Raw genomic sequence first — 21,384 nt, 5'->3', positions numbered from 1 at the left:
GTAATTTTGTATATTTTGATGTCTTAAGCTATGTTAAATGTCAGAGAACCTATAACATCATAGAGATTCTGTTGACTTTTCCTCTTTCACTTTTCCTCTGCCTTTGTCTGTCTCTCTCCCTTCCTCCTTTTTTCCTTCCTTGTCACCTCTCCCTCCCTCCCTTTCTCTCTCTCCTCTCTTTCCTTCCTTTTCTCTTTTCTATCCTCTCTTTCCTTTTTCTCTTCTTTCCTCTCTCTCCCTCCTTCACCTCTCTTTTCCCTTCTCTCCATTTTTTCTCCCTCTCATCTCTCATATATGTTATATACAAACATATATATATGTATATCCTATACCTATATGTATAAATATACATAAATTTATATATACATACATACACAGACACATACACACACACACACACACACACACATATACATATATATGTACTGAAGTAAGGTGGCATGGCTTAGTGAATACTAGGCTGATTTCAGTAAGAAAGACCTGGATTAATCTAGGATCTCTGTTCCATAGGCTGGTCATACTTTTTGTCTTCAAGATATAGACTACATCTGGGGAAAGAAAATGAACACTATTAATCTGGAACACTGTGGCCCTGAACTCTATATAGGCTTCAAAATTAGAGATAGAGAAAAACTTTGTCTGGCTTTTCATCATTATAGAATATTTTGGGAATGGATGAATAAAAACCTTTCCCTTAGCCTACCCTTGGAAAAATGCTCACTATCAATCAGGTGTTGACAAAGTTTAAATAGAGACCAGATGACCTTTAAGTTACAAAGCAGGAAAAAAGGCCGGAAGTAGAAGCAAAGGCAGGACTCCAGGATAAGGGGAGCAGTGAGGTTTTCTGGGATAGAGAGAACAACAGGGAGCTGAATTGGCATCAAAAGAGCTTTCTAGAATGACAGAATCTCAGAGTTCGACAGGACCTTCAGAGATCATCTTATGGCATGTTTTTAACCTTGGGGTTCATAATCTTAAAATATTAATATTTCAATAACATTGGTTTCTTTTATAATACTATGTATTTTCTTAGTTTTTTTTTTGCAAGGCAAATGGGGTTAAGTGGCTTGCCCAAGGCCACACAGCTAGGTAATTATTAAGTGTCTGAGACCAGATTTGAACCCAGGTACTCCTGACTCCAGGGCTGATGCTTTATCCACTGTGCAACCTAGCTGCCCCCTATTTTATTTTTTCTAAGAACATTTTCTGAGATGGGGTTCACTGGAATCACCAGACTACACACAAAAAAGGTTAAATCACCTGCTTTTGGTATAACCTCCTATACTTGACTAAAATTCTCCTTGATTACATCCCAAACATGTGAACATTATCCTATACTTGGATAGTTCAAGTGTGGAGGGAATCCTTTACCTGACAGGGCAGTTAATCCTACATTGTGACAGTCCTGATTATTACATAGCTTTTTCTTTTATTAAACCTAATTTTACCTCTTTGGAATTTGCACCCCCTAGTTCTGCCCTTAGGGACCAAAGGCTGAAAAAAATATCTAGTCCCTCATCCAATTTTTGAAGATAGCTATTAAGTTCTTCAAGTCTTTTTCCCAATGAAAACATCCCCTGTTTTTTAGACAGTTATGGGGCAAAGTTTTGAGGCCTTTCCCAATGAATGCTCTCTACGTTATTAATGTAGTGTCCTAAAATAAAGATAATGGTTTCAACCATGGTTACAAGGTCCAAATAGCAGGTAAAATTTGAAAAATCCATTCCAAGTCTTCAAGACAGGCCACAATTTTTACCTTTGTAAACAGTAGTAGGAAAATGATTGACTAAATGATTCAGCTTGTTTGTCTCCTATCTTCAAGCGGAGCATTGTGGCTAGAATAACATCTATCTACTACATATCAGATACTTGCAGTCTAGGGATGTGATTCTCTTTTAGGGGGTCCAGGATAAAGTCACTCTGCTCTTTCTAAAGGGGAAAGCAATAGTTAAGTAAAGTTTTAGTCAGCTTAGCTCTCTCCACCAAATAATTATACAAAAAAATGATCATTGATAGTGATCAATCTATTTAAGCAAACAGTGAAACAGAATTTGAGAAGTTATACAGATTATGATAAAAAAGAGAACATACTAGAGTAACAGTATGGATTCTTTTATTCAGGAGTAAAGGAAAAATCTTAGCTCAACCAAGAAGAGCATGTTATCACCAGAGAAGTGTACATTTATGTCTCTGAGAGCAGGCAGTAGGTTTCAAGGGTCATGTTGTCTCCACCAATTAGGAATCAGAAAACTAGACTTCAGGGTATGTGGATGAGATATTTGCAAACCTCAGACATAAATGTGATTCTTCAGATGTGGTCTGCCTAGGACAGATAGAATTATATCCCTCATTCTGTGCCCTGTTCTCCCCTTAATCTAATTAACATATGTGTGTTAAGTTTTGCAAGGTACTTTACTTATCTTACCTAACAATTCTGGTAAGCAGGTACTGTTATATACTAATATACATATATATATATATATACATATATAATATATACTATATTACAGATGAAGAAACTGATGCTGAGATAAATTATGGGACTTGCCCAGTCCCACAGCTTTTTAGTGATTGAGCCAGGATTTGAATTTAGGTCTTCCTAACTCCATGTCTAAATATAAACTAAGATGTTGTTCAGTCATTTTTCAGTTATGTTCTACTCTTTGTGATCCCATTTGGAGTTTTCTTGGCAAAAATACTGGAGTGATTTTCTATTTCCTTCTTCAGCTTATTTTACAGATGAGGAAACTGAGACAAATAGGGATTAGCTAGGAAGTGTCTGAGGTCATATTGAACTAAAGAAGAGGAATCTTCCTAACTCCAGGCCCAGCACTCTATCCACTTCACACCTAGGTGCACATGTTCACATTAGCTTTTCTTTTCTCTTTTTCTTCTCTTATTTTCTCTCTTGTCTTCTCTTTTTTTCTCTCTTCATTTTTAAAAAATGTTCATAGCATAATATTAGCTTGTATTGAGCTGGTAGTGTATTACAATTCACATACTGTTTTCATTTGAACTATGATCTAGTCATAAAATAATAGACAGAGTTGGATGGGACCTTTAGGAGTCTTCCAGTCCAATTCCTTAAATTACAACTGAGAAAATTGAAGCCCATAGAGGTTAAATGATTGCCCCCAAATCCTAGTTACTGTTTTTCCTTTTATTTTATTTATTAGGGTTTTCTATTTATTTATTTTATCTCTTTCATGCTTCTCTCAGTGTTTCTAACTCTTGGGACTTCTCATTCATATTTCAGCTGCCTTCTCACTGTGGAAAATCTCTCTTGCATCTGACCTTGAAAGAACCCTTTGCACCAAGGGCTTTCTACTCCCATTGATTTCCACTTGGAATCTCCATCTTGAGGAAGTACCCAACCCTACTCATTTTTCACTTCTTTTCTATCTTTGCTACAATCTTCTCTAACATAACCCTGGACTTCCCTCCTTCTCACTGCCCTTTTCATATCTTTTTAAATATCATTTTTATATCATCTTTTCCCATTAGAATATAAGCTTGTTGAAGGCAGGGATTGTCTTTCTTTTTGCTTGCATTTACATCCCCAGTGCTTTAGTACAATGCCTTGCACATTGCTTCTTGATCCATACCTTTAAATGCTTTTTGATCTATACCTTTAAAATTTTTAAACTTTAAAATCTATAAACTTAATAAATTATACTTAGTTAATAAACTTAAAATTATTTTATCATAAACTTATCAAATTGTAAATATCAAATTATAAATTATCAACTTTATATCAACAATTAAGTATACATACAAAAGGAGGAGGGAAATCTTACATAAAGCATGTGTTCAATGAAGTGTAATTAATGAATTGACTAACAAACACTTGGCTACTGAATTCATTTACTTTTGTTCTGCTTATCAAAAAAGGAGCCAAAAATGTTTGCTCTGCATCAAGAGTATCTTGAAGTTCTACTGTTTTTTAGCTTAGTTTTATTTTACCTTTTTATAGTTGTAGTCAAGACAGTATATCAATTAGGTTTTGGTAACCTTTCTTTCTATCAATTTGTATGGAAATTTGCATATTTCTATTTTTCTTCATATTTATAATTTTCTGGCATAAAATATTTTATTATACTAGCATACTATAATTTATTTAGCCTTTTTACACAAAAGGACCTTTAAAGCGTTTCTCCATCTTGGTCAGAGTAGGCCAAAGGGAAGAGAGAGAAGAAACTGACAGCTAATGAGAATAACTAATGAATCTACAAATGTAGTCTCTGACAACAAAAGATGTTGTCAGATACCTTGTAAAAAAAAAAACAACTTTGAAAGGCTTCAGTATTCTTATTAATGCAATGACAAACCATAGTACTAGAGGACCTCCAGTAAGAGAAGTGATGGAAAAGATGAAAATTAAAAAAGTGATGAAAACAGAGTTCAACCTCCATTTTTTGACCTGATCAGTATGGGAACTTATTTTTTGCCTATGTAAATCGGTTGTGGAAACTTGAAGAGACTAATTTGGAAAAAATAAAGGAATCTGGATGGGGAAAGAGACTTCAACCTTCTAAGAAAATTTACATTATGAACTGAATTCTCCCTGCAGCAAATAAGCTCTAGAGCATGGGTGTGAAATATTTTAGTTCTTCTGGGCTGTATCATTCAACAAAAAGTTGTCAAGGCCAGTATGTAGAATTTAATATTTTTGACTATTATGTAACCAATATTACCAATGAGCATAATAATAATAATAAAATGTATGGGCTTTGATGGCCATATAGGGCCACAGAGTTTTTTGGTTCAGCATACCTGCTTAGTGAATTGAGATTTTAGAATCTGACCAGGGATGGCTCTTTGATTCCACACTTCTAACCTTGTTTTGTTTATTTTGACTTTTTAATAGGAATAATTCTAATAGAATCATAGAATTATAGAGTTGGAAGTGACTCCAGTGTCTCTTGGAGCTAAGACAAAGGGAGAACAAGCTGATGATGATTTTCACTTGTTAATGTTATTAAATCCCTCTGAAACCGTTTCTCTTGAAAGGGATGATGAATGAAGCAATAACTATCTGCTCTGGAAAGAATATTGAGAAAAGTTTTTGATGTAATTAGAATGTAAATCTCAGTATAGTTGTAGTTTAAAAGTTGCCAAACTCATCTAAGGAGATTTTAGCTTCAAAAGCTAGTATGTAATATATAGAAAATGTTTTGTAAACCTTAGAGAGACCCCATATATTTGATGGATACAATGGATGGTTGTCCTACTGTCTGCTTCCGAGATGACATATTGAAAACTGCCAACTGGTTGGATATGTGTTAACAGAGATACAAGTGATCAGTTTCATAATATTATACAGATAGTTTGATAATATGAAAATACTCAAATAAATCTTTGACATCATTGATGGAAATGTTCCATTCATCAATTTAGATCACAATCCATTCATGCCTACCCATCCTATGTGATTCTTGTCCATATCCTATGAATTCAACCATAAGTTTAACATAGGACTTCCAATCAAGTGCTGAAATCTTTTTTGATTTTTCTTGATATCATAAGTACATACATGTTAATAGAACATGCAAGCTGTGCAATGGTCACCACTCACTCTCACTGTATCACCAACTCATATTTTTTGATCATACATTTATTACACTAATGGCATCTTTTACTGCAGTTCTTCATTGCTCCTTGTTGTCCACTATAACCTGATTATATCATCATGTACCTCTTCCTTGCTATTAACATTTGGAGAATCATGATTTTTGAAATGTGCATAGGAGATATCTTGTCAAAAGAGAACCAGTAAGGTGGCTCAATTTAATAAATAGCTATACACATATATACAATACATAACACACTAATTTAGTAAAATCTTGTATTTTCTAGATCTTGAAGTTAATTGTGTGTTGATTAAGATATGGTCCACTGTGAAATATTGTTTATATAAGCCTATTTCCTACTGATATCATTCATTGAGGATGGTCTTGATGTATGTGTAGATTTTTGTCATAAAAATTTATACAGGTAGGAAAATGGGGGAAAATTGGTACTTGTTCTCTATTTTGCTGTTTTTTTGGGGGGTGGGGTGGAAATGCTTTTTATAAGGCACAATTTTTTGTACAACTTTTGGCACAATTTATAAGATACAATTTTTTCCTCATGTCTTTTGTGTATTCTGCTCCTTGTAAATAAATTCTTCAAAGTCTTCAGCATTGTGTTATCTCCAGCACAGATTGCCTTAATATAAATATGTTTTAATAGATACTATTTGCTTTGTTCTCTTGGTGACATTTATACCTTTCTAAGAATATCTGACATTGTGGTTTTAGAGTTTAAGTGATAACTCCATTTTCCTAAATGGTGAAAAGTGTTTATTATAAAATTCATTGTAGATCTTTTTCATCTTTTATTTAGCTCTGCTGCAATGGAGCTGCAGGATCTACCAGCTATAGATATTTAGAAAATGGGATACTTGGGAAGGGTTATGTGAAGGTTTCTAGGACTGCTTTGTAGAGATTTCTGGGATAAGTGACTAGAAGGGAAGTGTATCAAAAGTTAAGGTTTTTTAGCTCTGTTTGTATAGGAGCCAATAAATGTTTTATCATTTCAACAAGAGTACTGAATCATATATGGCAGCAGGGAGCAGTCAGGGAGTTTATCATCTTCCAAGTTCAAAGCCCACTCTCAGTGTTGTCATACCCAAGGGATTGGCCATAAGCAAGAAGGTCAGCTTTGTGCATGCCCTGTTACACTTGTAACAACTTTAATCCTTGATACAAGTGATTATTTGTGAAGCATAAAATGTGTTCAGACTCCCATTTTAATCATCTGGACATTGATTGTAATCTTTTCATGCAAAGTCCTATATAATTCTCTCATATTTTGTCATATTTTGGTAAAAAAAAATTTAATCCATTAAAATGAAAATATCTCTTGAAGTAAGATTATCAATAGATTTTGTTAAAAGTCAGAAATCTCCAAATTAGTTTTAACAGAATAGCATAAACATGTAATTGAATAGATTATACCTGTTGCATTTTTCATTTAAAATGAAAATAAGAATATTTTAGTTTCTCAGTTAAATGAACATAAAGATCTTCAGACATATAATCAATTCACCTTTTTGCCAAATTATTTGTGGGTTTACATATGATTTAACAAACATTACTTTGAATATAAATAGATGTTAAGTAGCAATACTGTTTTTCCTTTTGTAAGAGGCTTTTTTTTATACTTTAGCAACTTCGTAATCCTTTTGATGTTACAGATATGATTTTTTAAAGGATTTTTGCAAGGCAAATGGGGTTAAGTAGCTTGCCCAAGGCCACACAGCTAAGTAATTATTAAGTGTCTGAGGTTGGATTTGAACTCAGGTACTCCTGACTCCAGGGCCAGTGCTCTATCCATTGCACCACCTAGCTGCTCCCCAGATATGATTTTTGAGAATTTTTTTGGTTTTGTTATTTATTATAAGCATTTAATCTTCTCTGTGCAATTCTCTTTTATTGCCATTGAATTTCTCCTATGTACTTTGGAGATTACACTTTAGTTTATTAGGTTTAATGCTATCAGCTGCTAAAGCTTTCATGCAAAGTCATTTTTCTTCTCCATTAATAACAGTTCTAGTGAATTCTAATAATAATAAAATATATCATATTTTCTGGATTTTGAGTTGGTGTTTCTATATTTTTACTATCTTTACTACTATTGTTTGTACCAGTTTCAACTGCTCTAGTAGTTTTTTTCAAACTGGTTATGATTATCTATTATGATAGAATATCTTTTTACTTTTTAAAATGACTATAAGAATTTAAGACAATTGTATTGAGATGTAACTGCTGAAAAGTTCAGTTATTTGGAACTGTTTTTCAATTATTTTTTACAAAATATTTTTAATAAATTATTTTATTGTCTACCTAAATTAATGATATCTAGGAGCATAATAGTTAAGATGTATATTTATAATATTGTTCTTGGGATATTCAAATTATTGTTCTTCCTATATTTTTTGGATTGCTTTCTACTAATTTTGGTGCCTGAACTGAACTCATACATTTAGTACTAGCTGTTTAGCCTCTCAACCTAAGATGACTAGATATAAATGCATATCCACAACTTACCTTACATATGAAGCAAAGACTTACTTTTGATCTCTGAGTTCTTCAAAACCTGGTATCCTGAGTCTTGGGATCTTTGGTAAAATTATTCAGCTCTGATGTATGCAAATCCTCTTAAATTTGGACCCTCTAGGACCTCTTCTACCTTTTAAAGTGTCTAGCCCAAAGACAGGTAGGATTAGTCATAAATCATATAATTAGGGGACACCAACAAGCAACTTTTTTCTTCAGGAATCATCACTTAATCCTTCTCTGCATTAGGGACCATTTCTTATCTTAAAACATGTCTCCTTGGGGGGCATACCCAACCCTATTTATCATTATGAAGGAGCACAATCCATCATATATTGGTTCTCAACATTCCACAGTGACTCCCCCCCCCCCCCAAAAAGCTTTAATATCCAGGGTAACCATTAAAATACTTTCATTACCAGATTTTCTTCAGATTTTAAGGAGAGGAAATTGAAGCACATGAGGTCATTTGTGATTTCATAGGCAAAATCCAGAGCATGAACCTAGGTGATTTGGCTCTGTTGCCCTAGTTCTATTGTGGGAAGCGTTTGTCAAGTCTTTAGCTCAATCTACTGGACAGTCTATCCCTTTGCAACCTCTATCTCAGCTCCAGATCTTTGATGTTATTTTGTGATGGATCTGTTGTCTCTACACATAATGGTTTTACTTTTGTCTTATTACATCTAGAGAAAACCAAAAATATCCAAAGTTTTCTGTCCTGGGTGCTCTTCTCTTCTTGGTCTACATTCTCTCCCTTAGTGATCTTACCAGCCCCTGTGGATTTATACATCATATTTATTTATATGATGCTCAAACCTAATATTTAGCCCTTGTCTCCCAGTGGAACTCCAGTATCATATCACCAACTTCTTCTTAGACCTCAGCCCCTGGATATTTTTCATTTATGTATGGAGCACTTCAGTACTTTCTGTTATCAAGCTCGTAAACTGAGAATCATCCTTGATGCTTCCCTTTAACTATCCCCTCATTTTTAGCCAGTTGCATTTCTCTCCAAAATACCTCTCAAATTCCTTCCTTTCTCTTTCTTCAACCATCAATCCATTGAAAAAACTCTTGATGGATAATGGTCCAGCTCAACTGATTTCCCTGCTTCTAGTGGGTTTCCTATCTAAACTAAAACAATAATTTTCCCGGGGGCAGGGGCCTTTCGCCAGGGCCGGAGGGCGCACTTTGAGGTGGGGCTGGGCTCGTGTGGCTCCGGGACAGGCGGTTTTTGCTTGGGCAGATGCCTTTACCAGCCCTGGCAGGGGATGGTCTCTGCAAGGTGGGTTCCTGCATGGGGGGGACGTGGGCAGGTGGGGGCGGGGCCAGCCAAAGCGGCCATTTTAGCCCGGGCCCAGGCGCCCCCCTCCCGCCGGCCTGTCACAATGGGGGGAGGGGGTGAGCCGGGGCTATACTCGATGCCAAGCGGCCAGGCCAGCATTGCCACCACATGCCCACCCCAGGGTAGCGGCAGGCCGGCTCTTACAGGTAAATCTGGGGCCCTCCTGAGGGATGTGATGCCGCGTATTGGGGGCAGCGGGGCAGCCGAGCCCAGTCCTGCTCTGACCCTGACTTTGGGCTAGGCGGGGTCACGCCCCCTCTCTGGGGCTCATTCCCCCCCCCATTTTTTTAGTTTTTGCCAGGCAATGCCAGGCCACACAGCTGGGTCATTATTAAGTGCGGAAGGCCGGATTTCTACCCACCGCGCCACGTTTTTTATTCCTTTTAATACAACCTGGCCAGCTTAAAGCCGGTTCTCTGTAATTCACAAGCCGCGGGCTCGCGCTTCTCCGGACTTGCGCGGGCCCGACGGCGCCTGCGCACTCGCGCCCGCTGTCTCCGAGGCGGCGGCTCGGCTCTGTCCGCGCCCCGGCGCTCGTTATCGATAAAGTTGTCCGGGCGTCGCCGCCGGTGACCGCTTCCGGTAAAATGGCGGCCCCCAGTGAGCGGCCCGAGCGGTCGCCCCGGGGCCGGTAGCCGCGACGGGCGGGACGGCTGAGGCCCGGACCTTCTCTCCGGCAGGATGTCGTCGGCGCCGCCCGGGAGCGCCGAGGATCTCCGGAAGCGGAGCCTGCCGGAGCTGCGAGAGATGCTGGGGCGCCAGGAGAAGCTGCTGCGGAACCAGTGAGCGCGGGGCGCGGGGCCGGGGGGCCGGGGGGCGGGGCGCGGGGCGCGGGGCGCGGGGCGCGGGGCGCGGGGGGGCGCGGGCGCGGGAGCCGCGGGGCGCGGGGCCGGGCCGGGCGCGGCCTCCTCCCGCCCACACCGACGCCGGGCTCGGCCCACCCTGGCAGACAGCGCAGGGGCGCGGGCCCGAGAGGGCACAGGCTGGCGCCCCCGGCCAATGCGAGTCTGTGCCAAGGCACTAAGGGAAGGTGGCAACGTCGACAAAGCGGCACTTGGAGAGCGGCCCGAGTTGCGCTGCAGACAGCCGGGAGCCCCTCACCCGCCCGCCTCAGTGCCCCCCGGCTGGCAGCCCCCTCCTTCCCGGAGTCGGCCGTGAGGACCGGGGGGCACTTGGCAAGCCTCGGTGCTGCTCTTGTTGCCCCAAGACCCTGTTGGGGGGGGGCGACCTCTGAAAGGACACCTGGGCCCCTGGGAGCGGGCAGGGCGTGGGGGAGGGGGAGAGAGAGAGACAGAGACAGAGACAGAGAGAGAGACAGACAGACAGAGAGACAGAGACAGAGAGAGACAGAGACCAACCCACCTCCAGACCCTAAGTAAATGCCGAATAACAAATGACACACTCTCTCGAGGCCATTGCAAGGATCAAATAAGAGATTCCCAAGCACTTATCACAGGTGGATGGTTTTGTGTTGATGGTTTGAAAGGACCTCAGGAGGAGAGGCCCTTTGAATCCAATTCTCTTTTACAGTAAAAACAAACTAGACCAAAACCCGCCAAGATTTGAACTGTTATTTACAAAGTCAAAAGCAAAAGACTTCAAAGAGCTCTTATTCTACATATGCACATATGAAAGAAATGAGTAAAGCGAAGATTTCTTCCACTCTCGTCCCCATGCTGTTTGTCTTTTATTCTTTATTATTTTAGGGTTTGTTTTTTGTTTTTTTTTTTTGCAAGGCAATGGGGTTAAGTGGCTTGCCCAAGGCCACACAGCTAGGTAATTATTGTGTCTGAGGCCGGATTTGAACACAGGTACTCCTGACACCAGGGCCGGTGCTCTCTCCATTGTACCACCTAGCTGCCCCATCTCCTTTATTCTTGAAGAAGAGCTTGACATGAGGGAAGTGATACCATGACAAGCAAATGAATTGGATTTGAGTGAGGGCAGCTGTGCCAAAGTCATCTGCTTCACTTTCTTCTCCAGAGCCATCTGCATCCAATGGCTAGTTATGAATCAGGATATGCCTGGCAGATGCTGTGAATGAAAGGCCATCAGGGTTAAGTGACCTGCCCAAGGTCACATAGCCATTAAGTGTCAGTTGTCTGAGGCTGGATTCAAACACAGGTTCTCTTGACTCCCAATGCCAGTGCTCTATCAACTGCACTCTTTTTTTTTTTTAAGGTTTTTGCAAGGCAATGGGGTTAAGTGACTTGCCCAAAGCCACACAGCTAGGTAATTATTGTCTGAGGTCGGATTTGAACTCAAGTACTTCTGACTCCAGGGCTGGTGCTCTAGCCACTACACCACCTAGCTGCCCCTATCTACTGTACTCTTAACTGTCCAATGAGTGAGAGGGGCAATAGCTAGAGGAATTAGAAAAGAATTTCTGGAAAATTTGGTGTTTTAACTGAGCTGTGAAGGATGCTTGGTATTCCTAGAGGTTGATAAGGAAGTAATATATATTTCAGACCATGGGGTTCAAAGATTTGGAAATGGGAGACAGGAAAAAAAATGTACAAGACTAGTTTGGCATACATCTATAAGAAACACATGAAGCAGGAAAGTGATAGCTAATAAAGCTGGGAAAATAGCACCAGGTTTTGAACAGCTTAAAATGCACAGGATGTTTGTATTCATTCCTAGAAGTAATTGGAAAAACCATGTAGTTTATTGAGTATAGTGGAGTGACATAGTTTCAGCACCATAAAGAAATGGTTACTAACTACTTATTGCTTGCAGTGGTAGGAGCACTGACCTTGGAGTTAGGAAGACCTGAGTTTGACAGTTGACACTTACTAGTTATGTGACCTTGGGCAAGTCACTTAACTCTGATTGCCTTGCATCCAGGATCATCTCCTGTCATCCTGATCCATACTGACCATTGAACCCAGATGACTCTGGAGGAGAAACTGAGACTGGTGACTTAGTACCCAGCACACCTCAGATTCAATTCATGTGCTTGTCATGTTATCACCTCCTTGATGTTCATGGTCTTCTTCAAGAATAAAGGATAAGTATCATGGTAGAGAGGGAGGTAAGAGAGAGGAAGAAACCTTTATTCTACTTATTTTTTCACATATACTTATATGGGTGCATGTAGAATAAGAGTTCTTTGAAGACGTTCACTTTCTGTTCACTTTTGTCCATGTAAATAGAGGACCTGAATTCTAATCGTGCCAGGTTTTGGTTCAGTTTGTTCTTATTGTAAAATAAAAGAATTGTATTCAATGGGCCTCTGAGGTCCTTTTAAACCATAAAGCACAAAACCATTAAGCATATAATGCTTAATAATGATAATAATTAAATTAAAATGAAGAAATATTTTCTCATTTGATTCTTAAAACAACTTTGAGAGAGAGACAGACAGACCCACAGACAGACTCCTGGAGTCAGGAGTACCTGAGTTCAAATCTGGTCTCAGATACTTACTGTGTGACCCTGGGCAGGTTATTTAACCCTGATTACCTTGCATCCAGGGCTATTCTCAGGTCATTCTGATCCATATCTGTCCATTGGAGCCAAATGACTGGAGGAGAATGTGAGGCTGGTGACTTGGCATAGCATTGACTCAGATCAATTCACAATCATGTTGTGGCATCACCTTCCTGAGGTCATGGTGGTCTTCAAGAATGAAGGAGCAACAACAACGTTGCTAATGATTAACTGGAATGTTTAGAAATGGCTTCATGAAGGAGACGGGGTATAAGCATGATCTTTAAAGGGGGATGTAGATAGATAAGCAGAATGGAAGGAAAGAGGATGTTCCTTTTATGTTTAAACTCTAATTAGATCAAGAGTAAGGAAGACCTTGATCCATTTAAGATTTTTACCAGCTCTGTCACCCTGGACTTCATCTCTGTGCAGTGTTCCAGGATTTGATGCAGTTTGCACCATGTCATATACAAATTGTAGAGATCTGTAGGATTCCATCGCTAGGGATTGCTTCTTTGATTTGGACTTGTTACTGTCATCCTTATGAACCTATTTTGTTTTATGCCTTGCTTAAATTGAAAACTTCGAGGTCCATTGAACCAAAGGGATTATCCAAGGAATCTTAATGATTTTGACATACATGGTAGACACTTTATTGGATAGCCAACAGTGATTCACCTTAAGCAGGATCTCATATTTCATATTCTCTTAGACCTTTAACTCAGATATGTGAAAATTCAGATGTGCTTTTGTAAAAGAATGTTTACTTAAGAAGATGAAACAAGAATAAAAGTTACAAATGTTTTTTCCTCAGATCCTAGAAGCATATTTTATCTATCACCTTGGTACCCTGGGAAGAGTGGGCTCACACTTAAATGCGATTTCTCATTTGCCCCTCTACATTCACCTTCACATTTGGCATAACTGATTAGAGTTGCTCCCTTTTAGGGCCCAGCACTAATCTGGCTTGGTGAATTGAGCTTGATTAACCATAAATTCTGATGTGGATTCTGTCTCTAGGACTTCTTGATGTCTGACCATTATGAACTTTTCAAAGTTCAGTTGTGTTTTGGGAATGTTCACTGAAAGGACATAAAAGACAGAAACTGGTGTTGTAAACTATGAGATTTGACCCCTAATCTAATTGATACAAGAGTGATAAACTTAAAATACTGTTTGACTGTGGCCTCCTCCTTTGCTTTGTATCTCCCTTTCCTAATATTTTATTGAAAGCCTTTCTTACCCTACCTCTTAGTTTATGGCCAGCTAAAAATTCTTTTTTATCTAAACTTTCATCTTATTAACCCCTCTGTGCTTTGATATGATATCACTTTTTTGTCTCATGATTTTTTAAAAAAATACATCTTTTAATAATACATTTTTATCTTTCTATTTTCTAGAAAATTCATTCGCAGTTTGCCAGATGGAGGAAAGAAGATCTCTGACTTTGTTGAGAGAGTGAGATTAGTCATCACAGAACAGGAACAGCTTAGAAGAACTACCAGATTGGACTTTGATTCAAAACAGATTCTAGCACGTGAAATTAATTTAGGTGTGAATAAGCCATGGCCTCCTGACCAGAGGAGGGAAATTTCATCAGTTCTTGACTCTTCTCTTGCAGATATAAGCAAATCATATAAAATTCCTTCAAGAAACCAGGGAATTGAATCCACTATGGAAGGACCTGTTCCCATAAGATATAATGAAGCTAGAGATTCAGAAGGTGACACACTGTGCAAATGGATGTACAATAGCACTAAAGGTCTTGTGGCTTTGCCATCAGAAACAAATGAGCAGTCCCTCCAACTTGATTTTCTAAATCATGCAAGAGATGTTTCAGGGAATACTGATGACATGCTTCTTGAAAGTTTACAAAGGATCACAATTAATGATGACGAAAACCAGGCAGAAAACGACATAAAAATGGATCATTTTTGTAGTTTTCACAGTGACATACCCAAAAAACCTCATTACATGGAAGTGCTGGAAATGAGAGCAAAGAATCCAATCCCTCCCCACAATAAATTTAGAACTAACATGTAAGTATGGTAGGGAAACAAATCTCTCAGTAAATGCTCAATCTTAAAAATCTCAAAGACTTGGTGAATGTACTTTAAGTTCAGTTCGATTTTTTTTTTTAGGTTTTTTTGCAAGGCAAATGGGGTTAAGTGGCTTGCCCAAGGCCACACAGCTATGGAATTATTGTCTGAGACCGGATTTGAACCCAGGTATTCCTGACTCCAAAGCCGGTGCTTTATCCACTATGCCACCTAGCTGCCCCCAAATCGATTTTTTTTTTAAGAAGAAAATCTATATTTTAAAAAATTGCTTTAGTTAATTATCCTATTTAGCACTAATACATTGTTTATAAGGGACATGAATTGACATTTTAAAAATATAAATGAAAACTATTTGAACTTCCAGTCACTCAAGGATATTCACTGCTAGCATATTTTCTGCTAGTCTTACTTTTATTTTATAACCACCAGCAATATTTATTGACAGTGGGTAATAATGTGCTTTCAGCCAGTTCTTAAATCATGCAGCTTTTAACTTGTTTCAGAATTTGACTTACTCTTTCCTTTAGTGTGTATTTTTGAGAAAAAATTTTCTAAAGTTGTTTTAGTATTACTCAGTTTAAAACTAGGCTTTATCCTCCACCCTCTTTTTTTTTTCCCCCCTTATAAACAAATGACACAGCAGGATCAGGGAAGAAGCCCTACTTGCCCAGGGTTTCAAAATAGTTGTTGAGTAATAGAGCTGAAATTTAACTATCAGTCATCTGACTCTATATACAATGTACTTTCTGTTGTAAATTATTATAACTAGTGATTATTTAAAGATCTATTGTGGAATTTGTGAATTATTCTGACTCCTAAGGTACCTTATTTTTCTATCCCTTGGTTTTTTAGCTAGTGAAACCTATAGCATGTCTATCAATTTGTAAGATAGTAAGAGATCAAATCATTTAGTTACTGGAATTATTTAACAGATTTGGCAAAAAAGGTTTTAATATTGGAAGGGATTGAACTATTGGTTGAAAAAAAGATTTTAGAATTCACATTCTCATGGAAGTAGGAAACAGCATAAGGGGGAAAATGTGGCTTCAAGGAAGATGTTGACACCCTTTGCTCATCCTGAGTATAATGTCCAGGAAAACCATTGTAAAATCCAATAATTTGACTTGAAAGTAGTCCAGTTTAGTTTGATACCTTTTAAAATATATTTTTTTTCTCTTGGCCTAATTTTACATTCTGTTAATGAGTAAAATGCAGCAGGCCTATTCCAGAGCCAGTTTATGCAACAAGTATTTATTTAATATCTACTGCAATTAAATCATTGTCAGCCACTGGAGGCAGAACTGATATACAAAATAGTATGAGATGTATAGGAGCTTATAATCTACTAGCAAAAACAGAGTAGGTCATTAACAGTGCAGGTTTTAAGGGACACAATAATTGCATGAATAGTGCATACTTAGAAGTTCAGTTGGGAAAGAAAGTAGTTGCTATTCAAGTAGCCAGGGAAAGGTTTCTATCAGTGCTCTGACTTGACCACAATCAAGATGCAGAGAGATGATTTGAGAAGTGTGAAAGTGAATGAATAAAATCTTGAAGCCCGGAATGAACAGGATTTGTTCAGGAGAGAGTGAGATCTGCTGGCTTGAGCAAGAGGTTTATATTAGGAAGTAGTTTGGAACTATTTGAATATGTTGGAAAAAGGTACAGGTAATTTTGAAAATGTTTTCTTCAGTTACCTTAGGAAGATTTGTTTTTTCCTCCCCACTTATTGCAAATCTTTAAAAGAGAATAATCTACATTTGATATACCTTATTCTTTATTACCTATAAACTCTCTGTCTCTTGCAATCCAATCCACCTTCCATATCATTGTATTAAAGCGGCCCTCTGGGATCACTGACTACTGATTTCTGGATCAAAGGACCTTTGTTTATTATCTTTGTCAGTATTGCAGCATTTGACACTGTTGACCTCCCCCTCTTTGCATTGATGATCCTCCTATATCTGGCAGTTTATCCATTTTCCTTGCTTGACTTCTTTCTTTTTAAAATAGCTGTTTTCCCTAAGGTTTTCCCCTCATCTCTCCAGTTCTTTCTTCTTAGGCTATTCATTCATTTTATGACTTCAGTCTTTATTTGCATGACTCCCAATTCTATATTTCTAGGCTTACCTCTCTCCCAATTTCTAAGCCTATATTCCCATTGACCTATTAGACAGTATTTCCTACCAGTATCTCAAGCTTGTTCATTCATTTTAGTTGTGTTTGATTCTTTGTGACTTGGAGTTTTGTTGGCACAGATACTTGAGTGGTTAGCCATTTCCTTCTCCAGCTCATTTTACAGATGAGCAAACTGAGACTTGCACAGGGTCATACAGCTAGTAAATGTCTGAGGTCAGATTTAAACTTAGTGAGATAAGTCTTTCTTGACTCCAGGCCTGTGTTAAACATTTCAAACTAAATTCATTTCACTCTTCAAATCTTAACTTTCTATTATCTCACTTTTTTTCCAATGGAGCCTAGTAGTCTAGCTGTAGTTACTCTTTTTTAAATTTAATGTTTATTCTCATTTTGTACAAATGATGTTTTTTTACATTAAGAAAATATTCTTGTTTAAGAGTAAACGAAATACCCCTCCCCCATAAATATAGACTTGCTTGAGCGATAAAGTAAAGGGGAGAGAAAAAAAATTAAAATTAAAAAAAATAATAGTAATAATTGTAGGTATGGCCAGGTGGCTCAATGGACAGAGCACCAGCCCTGGAGCCACGAGCACCTGAGCCCACATCCGGCCCCGTACACCCAACAAGCACCCAGCTGTGTGACATGCAAGCCACCCGAACCCCACTGCCCTGCAAAAACCAAAAAAAAAAGAAAAAAAGACCCAAAATAAAATAAAATAGTAATAATAGTAGGGGTGGCTGGGTGGCGGACAGAGCATTGGCCCTTGAGCCAGGAGTACCCGGGTCCAAATCCGGCCTCAGACACCCAATGATCACTCTGCTATGCGGCCCCAGGCAGGCCACCCAGCATCATTTGCCCTGCACCTCCCCCCAAAATAATAATAATAAAAAATCTGCTTGAGTCTTTGTTCCAGCACCTCTGTCGCGGGTGGATCACATTCTTTATGTTAACTCCATGGCAAAAGTTACTTCCATATTTTTCCACCGTTGCCATTGCTGATCGCAACTCCCTTCTTTCGTATATCTCCACTACCATGTACTATATTTTCTCTCTCCTTTCACTCTGACTCTGCTGTAGGGTCGCTGAGTGGTGCAGCAGACAGATCCCTGGTCCTGGGGCCAAGAGGCCCTGAGCCCCCATACCACCCCTTAGGCCCAGAATCCACCTGGCCCCATGGTCCTGAGCAGGCCATCCAATCCCAGCCCCTTGCAAGAAGTAAAAAAAGAAAATGTGTTATATCTGACCACTGTCCCCCCATGGTCCATCTTCTCATCCTTTATTCACATCCCCACCCCTTCCCCCTGCTCCCCCCTCCTTCTTACTCCAGTTGTCTATACCCCATTGAGTATATTTGCTGTTTCCTCTCCTAGCCATCTCTGATGAGAGCAAAAGTTCCCTCATTCCCCCTTGCCTCCCCCCTTCCAAATCATTGCAATAGCTCATTGTAATAAAAAAAAAAATCTTATGTGAAATATCTTGGACTATTCCCCCTCTCCTTTTTCTTTCTCCCATTCCATTTCCCTTTTTTTCCCTATTGACTCCATTTTTACACCATATTTTATCTTCGAATTCAGCTTTCTCCTGTGCTTCAACTATAAAAGCTCCCTCTACCTGCTCTATTAACTGAGATGGTTCATATGAATATTATCAGTATCATTTTTCTATACATGCAGTTCATCCTCATTAAGTCCCTCATATTTCCCCCCTCTCCTCCAATCTCTGTGCTTCACCTGAGTCCTGTATCTGAAGATCAAACCTTCTGTTCAGCTCTGGCCATTCCAAAAGGAACCTTTGAAATTCCCCTGGTTCATTGAAAGTCCATCTTTTTCCCTGGAAGAGGACATTCAGCCTTGCTGGGTAGTTGATTCTTGGCTGCATTCTAAGCTCTTTTGCCTTCCAGTATATTGTATTCCAAGCCCTACGAGCTTCCAGTGTAGCTGCTGCTAAGTCCTGTGTGATCCTGACTGCAGCTCCACGATATTTGAACTGTGTCCTTCTGGCTGCTTGTAAATTTTCTCTTTGACTTGGGAGTTCTGGAACGTGGCTATAATATTCCTGGGGGTTGGTTTTTTGGAATCTCTTTCTCGGGGGGATCAGTGGATTCTCTCCATTTCTATTTTGCCCTCTGCTTCTAGAATATCAGGGCAATTTTCCTGTAGTAATTCTTTGAAAATGATGTCAAGGCTCTTTTCCTGATCATGACTTTCAGGTATTCCAATAATTTTCAAATTATCTTTCCTAAGTCTGTTTTCCATATCAGTTGTTTTTTCATTGAGATATTTCACATTTTCTTCTAATTTTTCATTTTTTTGGTTTTGAAGTATTGATTCCTGATTTCTGGTAAATTCATCAATCTCCCTGAATTCTATTCTTTGTCTGAAGGATTTGTTTTCCTCAGAGATTTTCTTGATCTCTTTTTCCATCTGGCCAATTTTGCTTTTTAAAGCATTCTTCTCCTCCATAACTTTTTTTTAACTGTTTTATCCATTTGACCTAAGCTAGTTTTTAGCATGCTATTTTCTTCAACATTTTTTTGGATTTCCTTGACTAGGCTGCTGACTTCATTTTCATGTTTTTCCTGCATCTCTCCCATTTCTTTTTCCAGTTTTTCTTCTAACTTCCTCATTTGATTTTCAAAGTCTTTTTAGAGCTCTGTCATAGCCTGAGCCGAATTTCTGTTTTTCTTGGAGTCTTTAGATGCAGGAGCTTGTGCTTCCTTATCTTCAGACTAAGTATTTTGATCCTTCTTGGGCTCATTTGCAAAATATTTTTCAATAGTGTTCCTCTTATTTCTCTGCTTGCTCATTTTCCCAGCCTTAGCCTGTTTGCGGGGTGCTTCCCAAGCTTTTGGGACACTCGCACAAGGGTCTCAGTATTTGAGACTCTGCCCTCCCTCCTGGTCTGTGAATGACCATAAGTGCCCCCCTCTGCTATGGGGCTGAGGTGGGGGGGCCCTGCTGTTCTATGGGGGGGCCTAGACTGCAATCAGGATCTGAATGTGGTCAGAGCCCCTGAGTCATGTTCCAGGGGCAGAGGACAGAGCTCTGCAGTCTCTCTCTCTTCACTCCCCTCCCTAGGTTCATTGGGGTCATGCCCTGGGGGCTCCTGCTTACGGGCTCTGCCTGCTTCTGTTCTGTATCTGGGCTGCCTTGGCCATTGTGCTCTCTGTGTGCCCATGGGGCTGGGCTCCATGTGCTTGCTCTGGCAGAGGTCCCTCGCTGTTCCCCCAATTTGTGCCTGTTGCTTCCCCGGGGTGTAGTTCAGGAAACTCCCCTGAGCCCTGGGGCTGCCTCTGGGAGGCTGGAGTTCTTTCACTCTGGCGGACCACCCCTCTGGTGGGCTGCCCCTCCGATCCCGGGGAGCAGAGCCTTTCTGCTCTTTTCCAGGTTACCTTGAGTAGGAGAACTGCCTCATTGGGTCCCTCTGTGGGTTCTGTTTCTTGAAAATTTAGTTAGAGTCCTTAGCTTTTGAGTTTTATGAGAGAGAGCCTAAGACAACGATCCTTTCTTGTCACCATCTTCTGTAGTTACTTTTGATGCTTTGTTCTCTCCGACAGTCAGTCAGTTCCCATGATCAGATTTTGTTACTATGCTATAGTGCAAGCACCCTTGATACCTGTCTCTGGGCTATAGCATTTGATTTATGCCTCTACTCTAATTCTACCTTCATATCACTGACAGTAATCTCAATATACTGCTTATTATTTGCACATTATTTTTTTTTCAAGACAGTGAGCCTTGCCCAAGGTCACACAGCTTGCACAAGGTCACATATGTCTGAGGTCATATTTGAACCCGGGTCCTCCTGACTTCAGGACCGGTATTCTATCCAATGCGTCACCTAGCTGCACCTATTGCACATTCTTTATGGGGGGAAAAAGTCTAAACTTCTAACCCAGCATTCAAAACAGTCTAGTTTCAAGCTTTCCATTCTTTTTTCTTTTTTAATACCCCCCCCACCCACGTAGTGGTATTTTATTTCATTTGCTGATAGAGATAGTTTTCAACATTCATTTTTATAAGATTTTGAATTTGAAATTTTTCTCTTTTCACCCCTTTCCTAAGAAAGCAATCAATCTGATGTAGTTCACACAGGTACAAATCATGTTGAACACATTCCCACATTAGTCTTGCTATGAAAGAAGAATCCAAACCAAAAAAAAAAAAAAAAAAAAAAACTATGAGAAAGAAAATAAAGAATAGTGAAAAAATAGTATGCTTTATTCTGCATTCAGACTTCAGTGGTTCTCTATCTGGATGTGAATAGCATTTTCTGTCATAAGTCTTTTGGAATTATCTTTGATCAT

General features: G+C 39.3%; 1 protein-coding gene and 1 long non-coding RNA gene across 2 annotated transcripts in view; one reads left to right on the top strand and one right to left on the bottom strand.

The window, feature by feature from the left end:
• Nucleotides 1-2,111: 2,111 nt before the first annotated feature.
• On the bottom strand, nucleotides 2,112-9,410 carry LOC141521735 (uncharacterized). The gene is made up of 3 exons (XR_012478047.1): nucleotides 8,519-9,410; nucleotides 8,091-8,244; nucleotides 2,112-2,323 (listed from the first exon to the last, which is right to left on the bottom strand). It is a non-coding gene; the product is annotated as an uncharacterized LOC141521735 (long non-coding RNA).
• A 71-nt stretch (nucleotides 9,411-9,481) lies between these two features.
• POLR2M (RNA polymerase II subunit M) overlaps nucleotides 9,482-21,384 on the top strand; it is a 28,043-nt gene continuing 16,140 nt past the window's right edge. The window contains exons 1-3 of the mRNA XM_074234583.1: nucleotides 9,482-9,590; nucleotides 10,125-10,226; nucleotides 14,277-14,915. Coding sequence (XP_074090684.1) covers nucleotides 10,126-10,226; nucleotides 14,277-14,915 — 740 coding nt within the window. The 5' untranslated portion in view covers nucleotides 9,482-9,590; nucleotide 10,125. The remainder of the gene's footprint in view (nucleotides 9,591-10,124; nucleotides 10,227-14,276; nucleotides 14,916-21,384) is intronic.

This window comes from Macrotis lagotis, chromosome 4 (assembly GCF_037893015.1).
Source record: "Macrotis lagotis isolate mMagLag1 chromosome 4, bilby.v1.9.chrom.fasta, whole genome shotgun sequence".
NCBI classification, from domain to species: domain Eukaryota; kingdom Metazoa; phylum Chordata; class Mammalia; order Peramelemorphia; family Peramelidae; genus Macrotis; species Macrotis lagotis.
The sequence above is the reverse complement of the archived record's forward strand: the minus strand, read 5'-3'. Positions and strand labels throughout refer to the sequence as shown.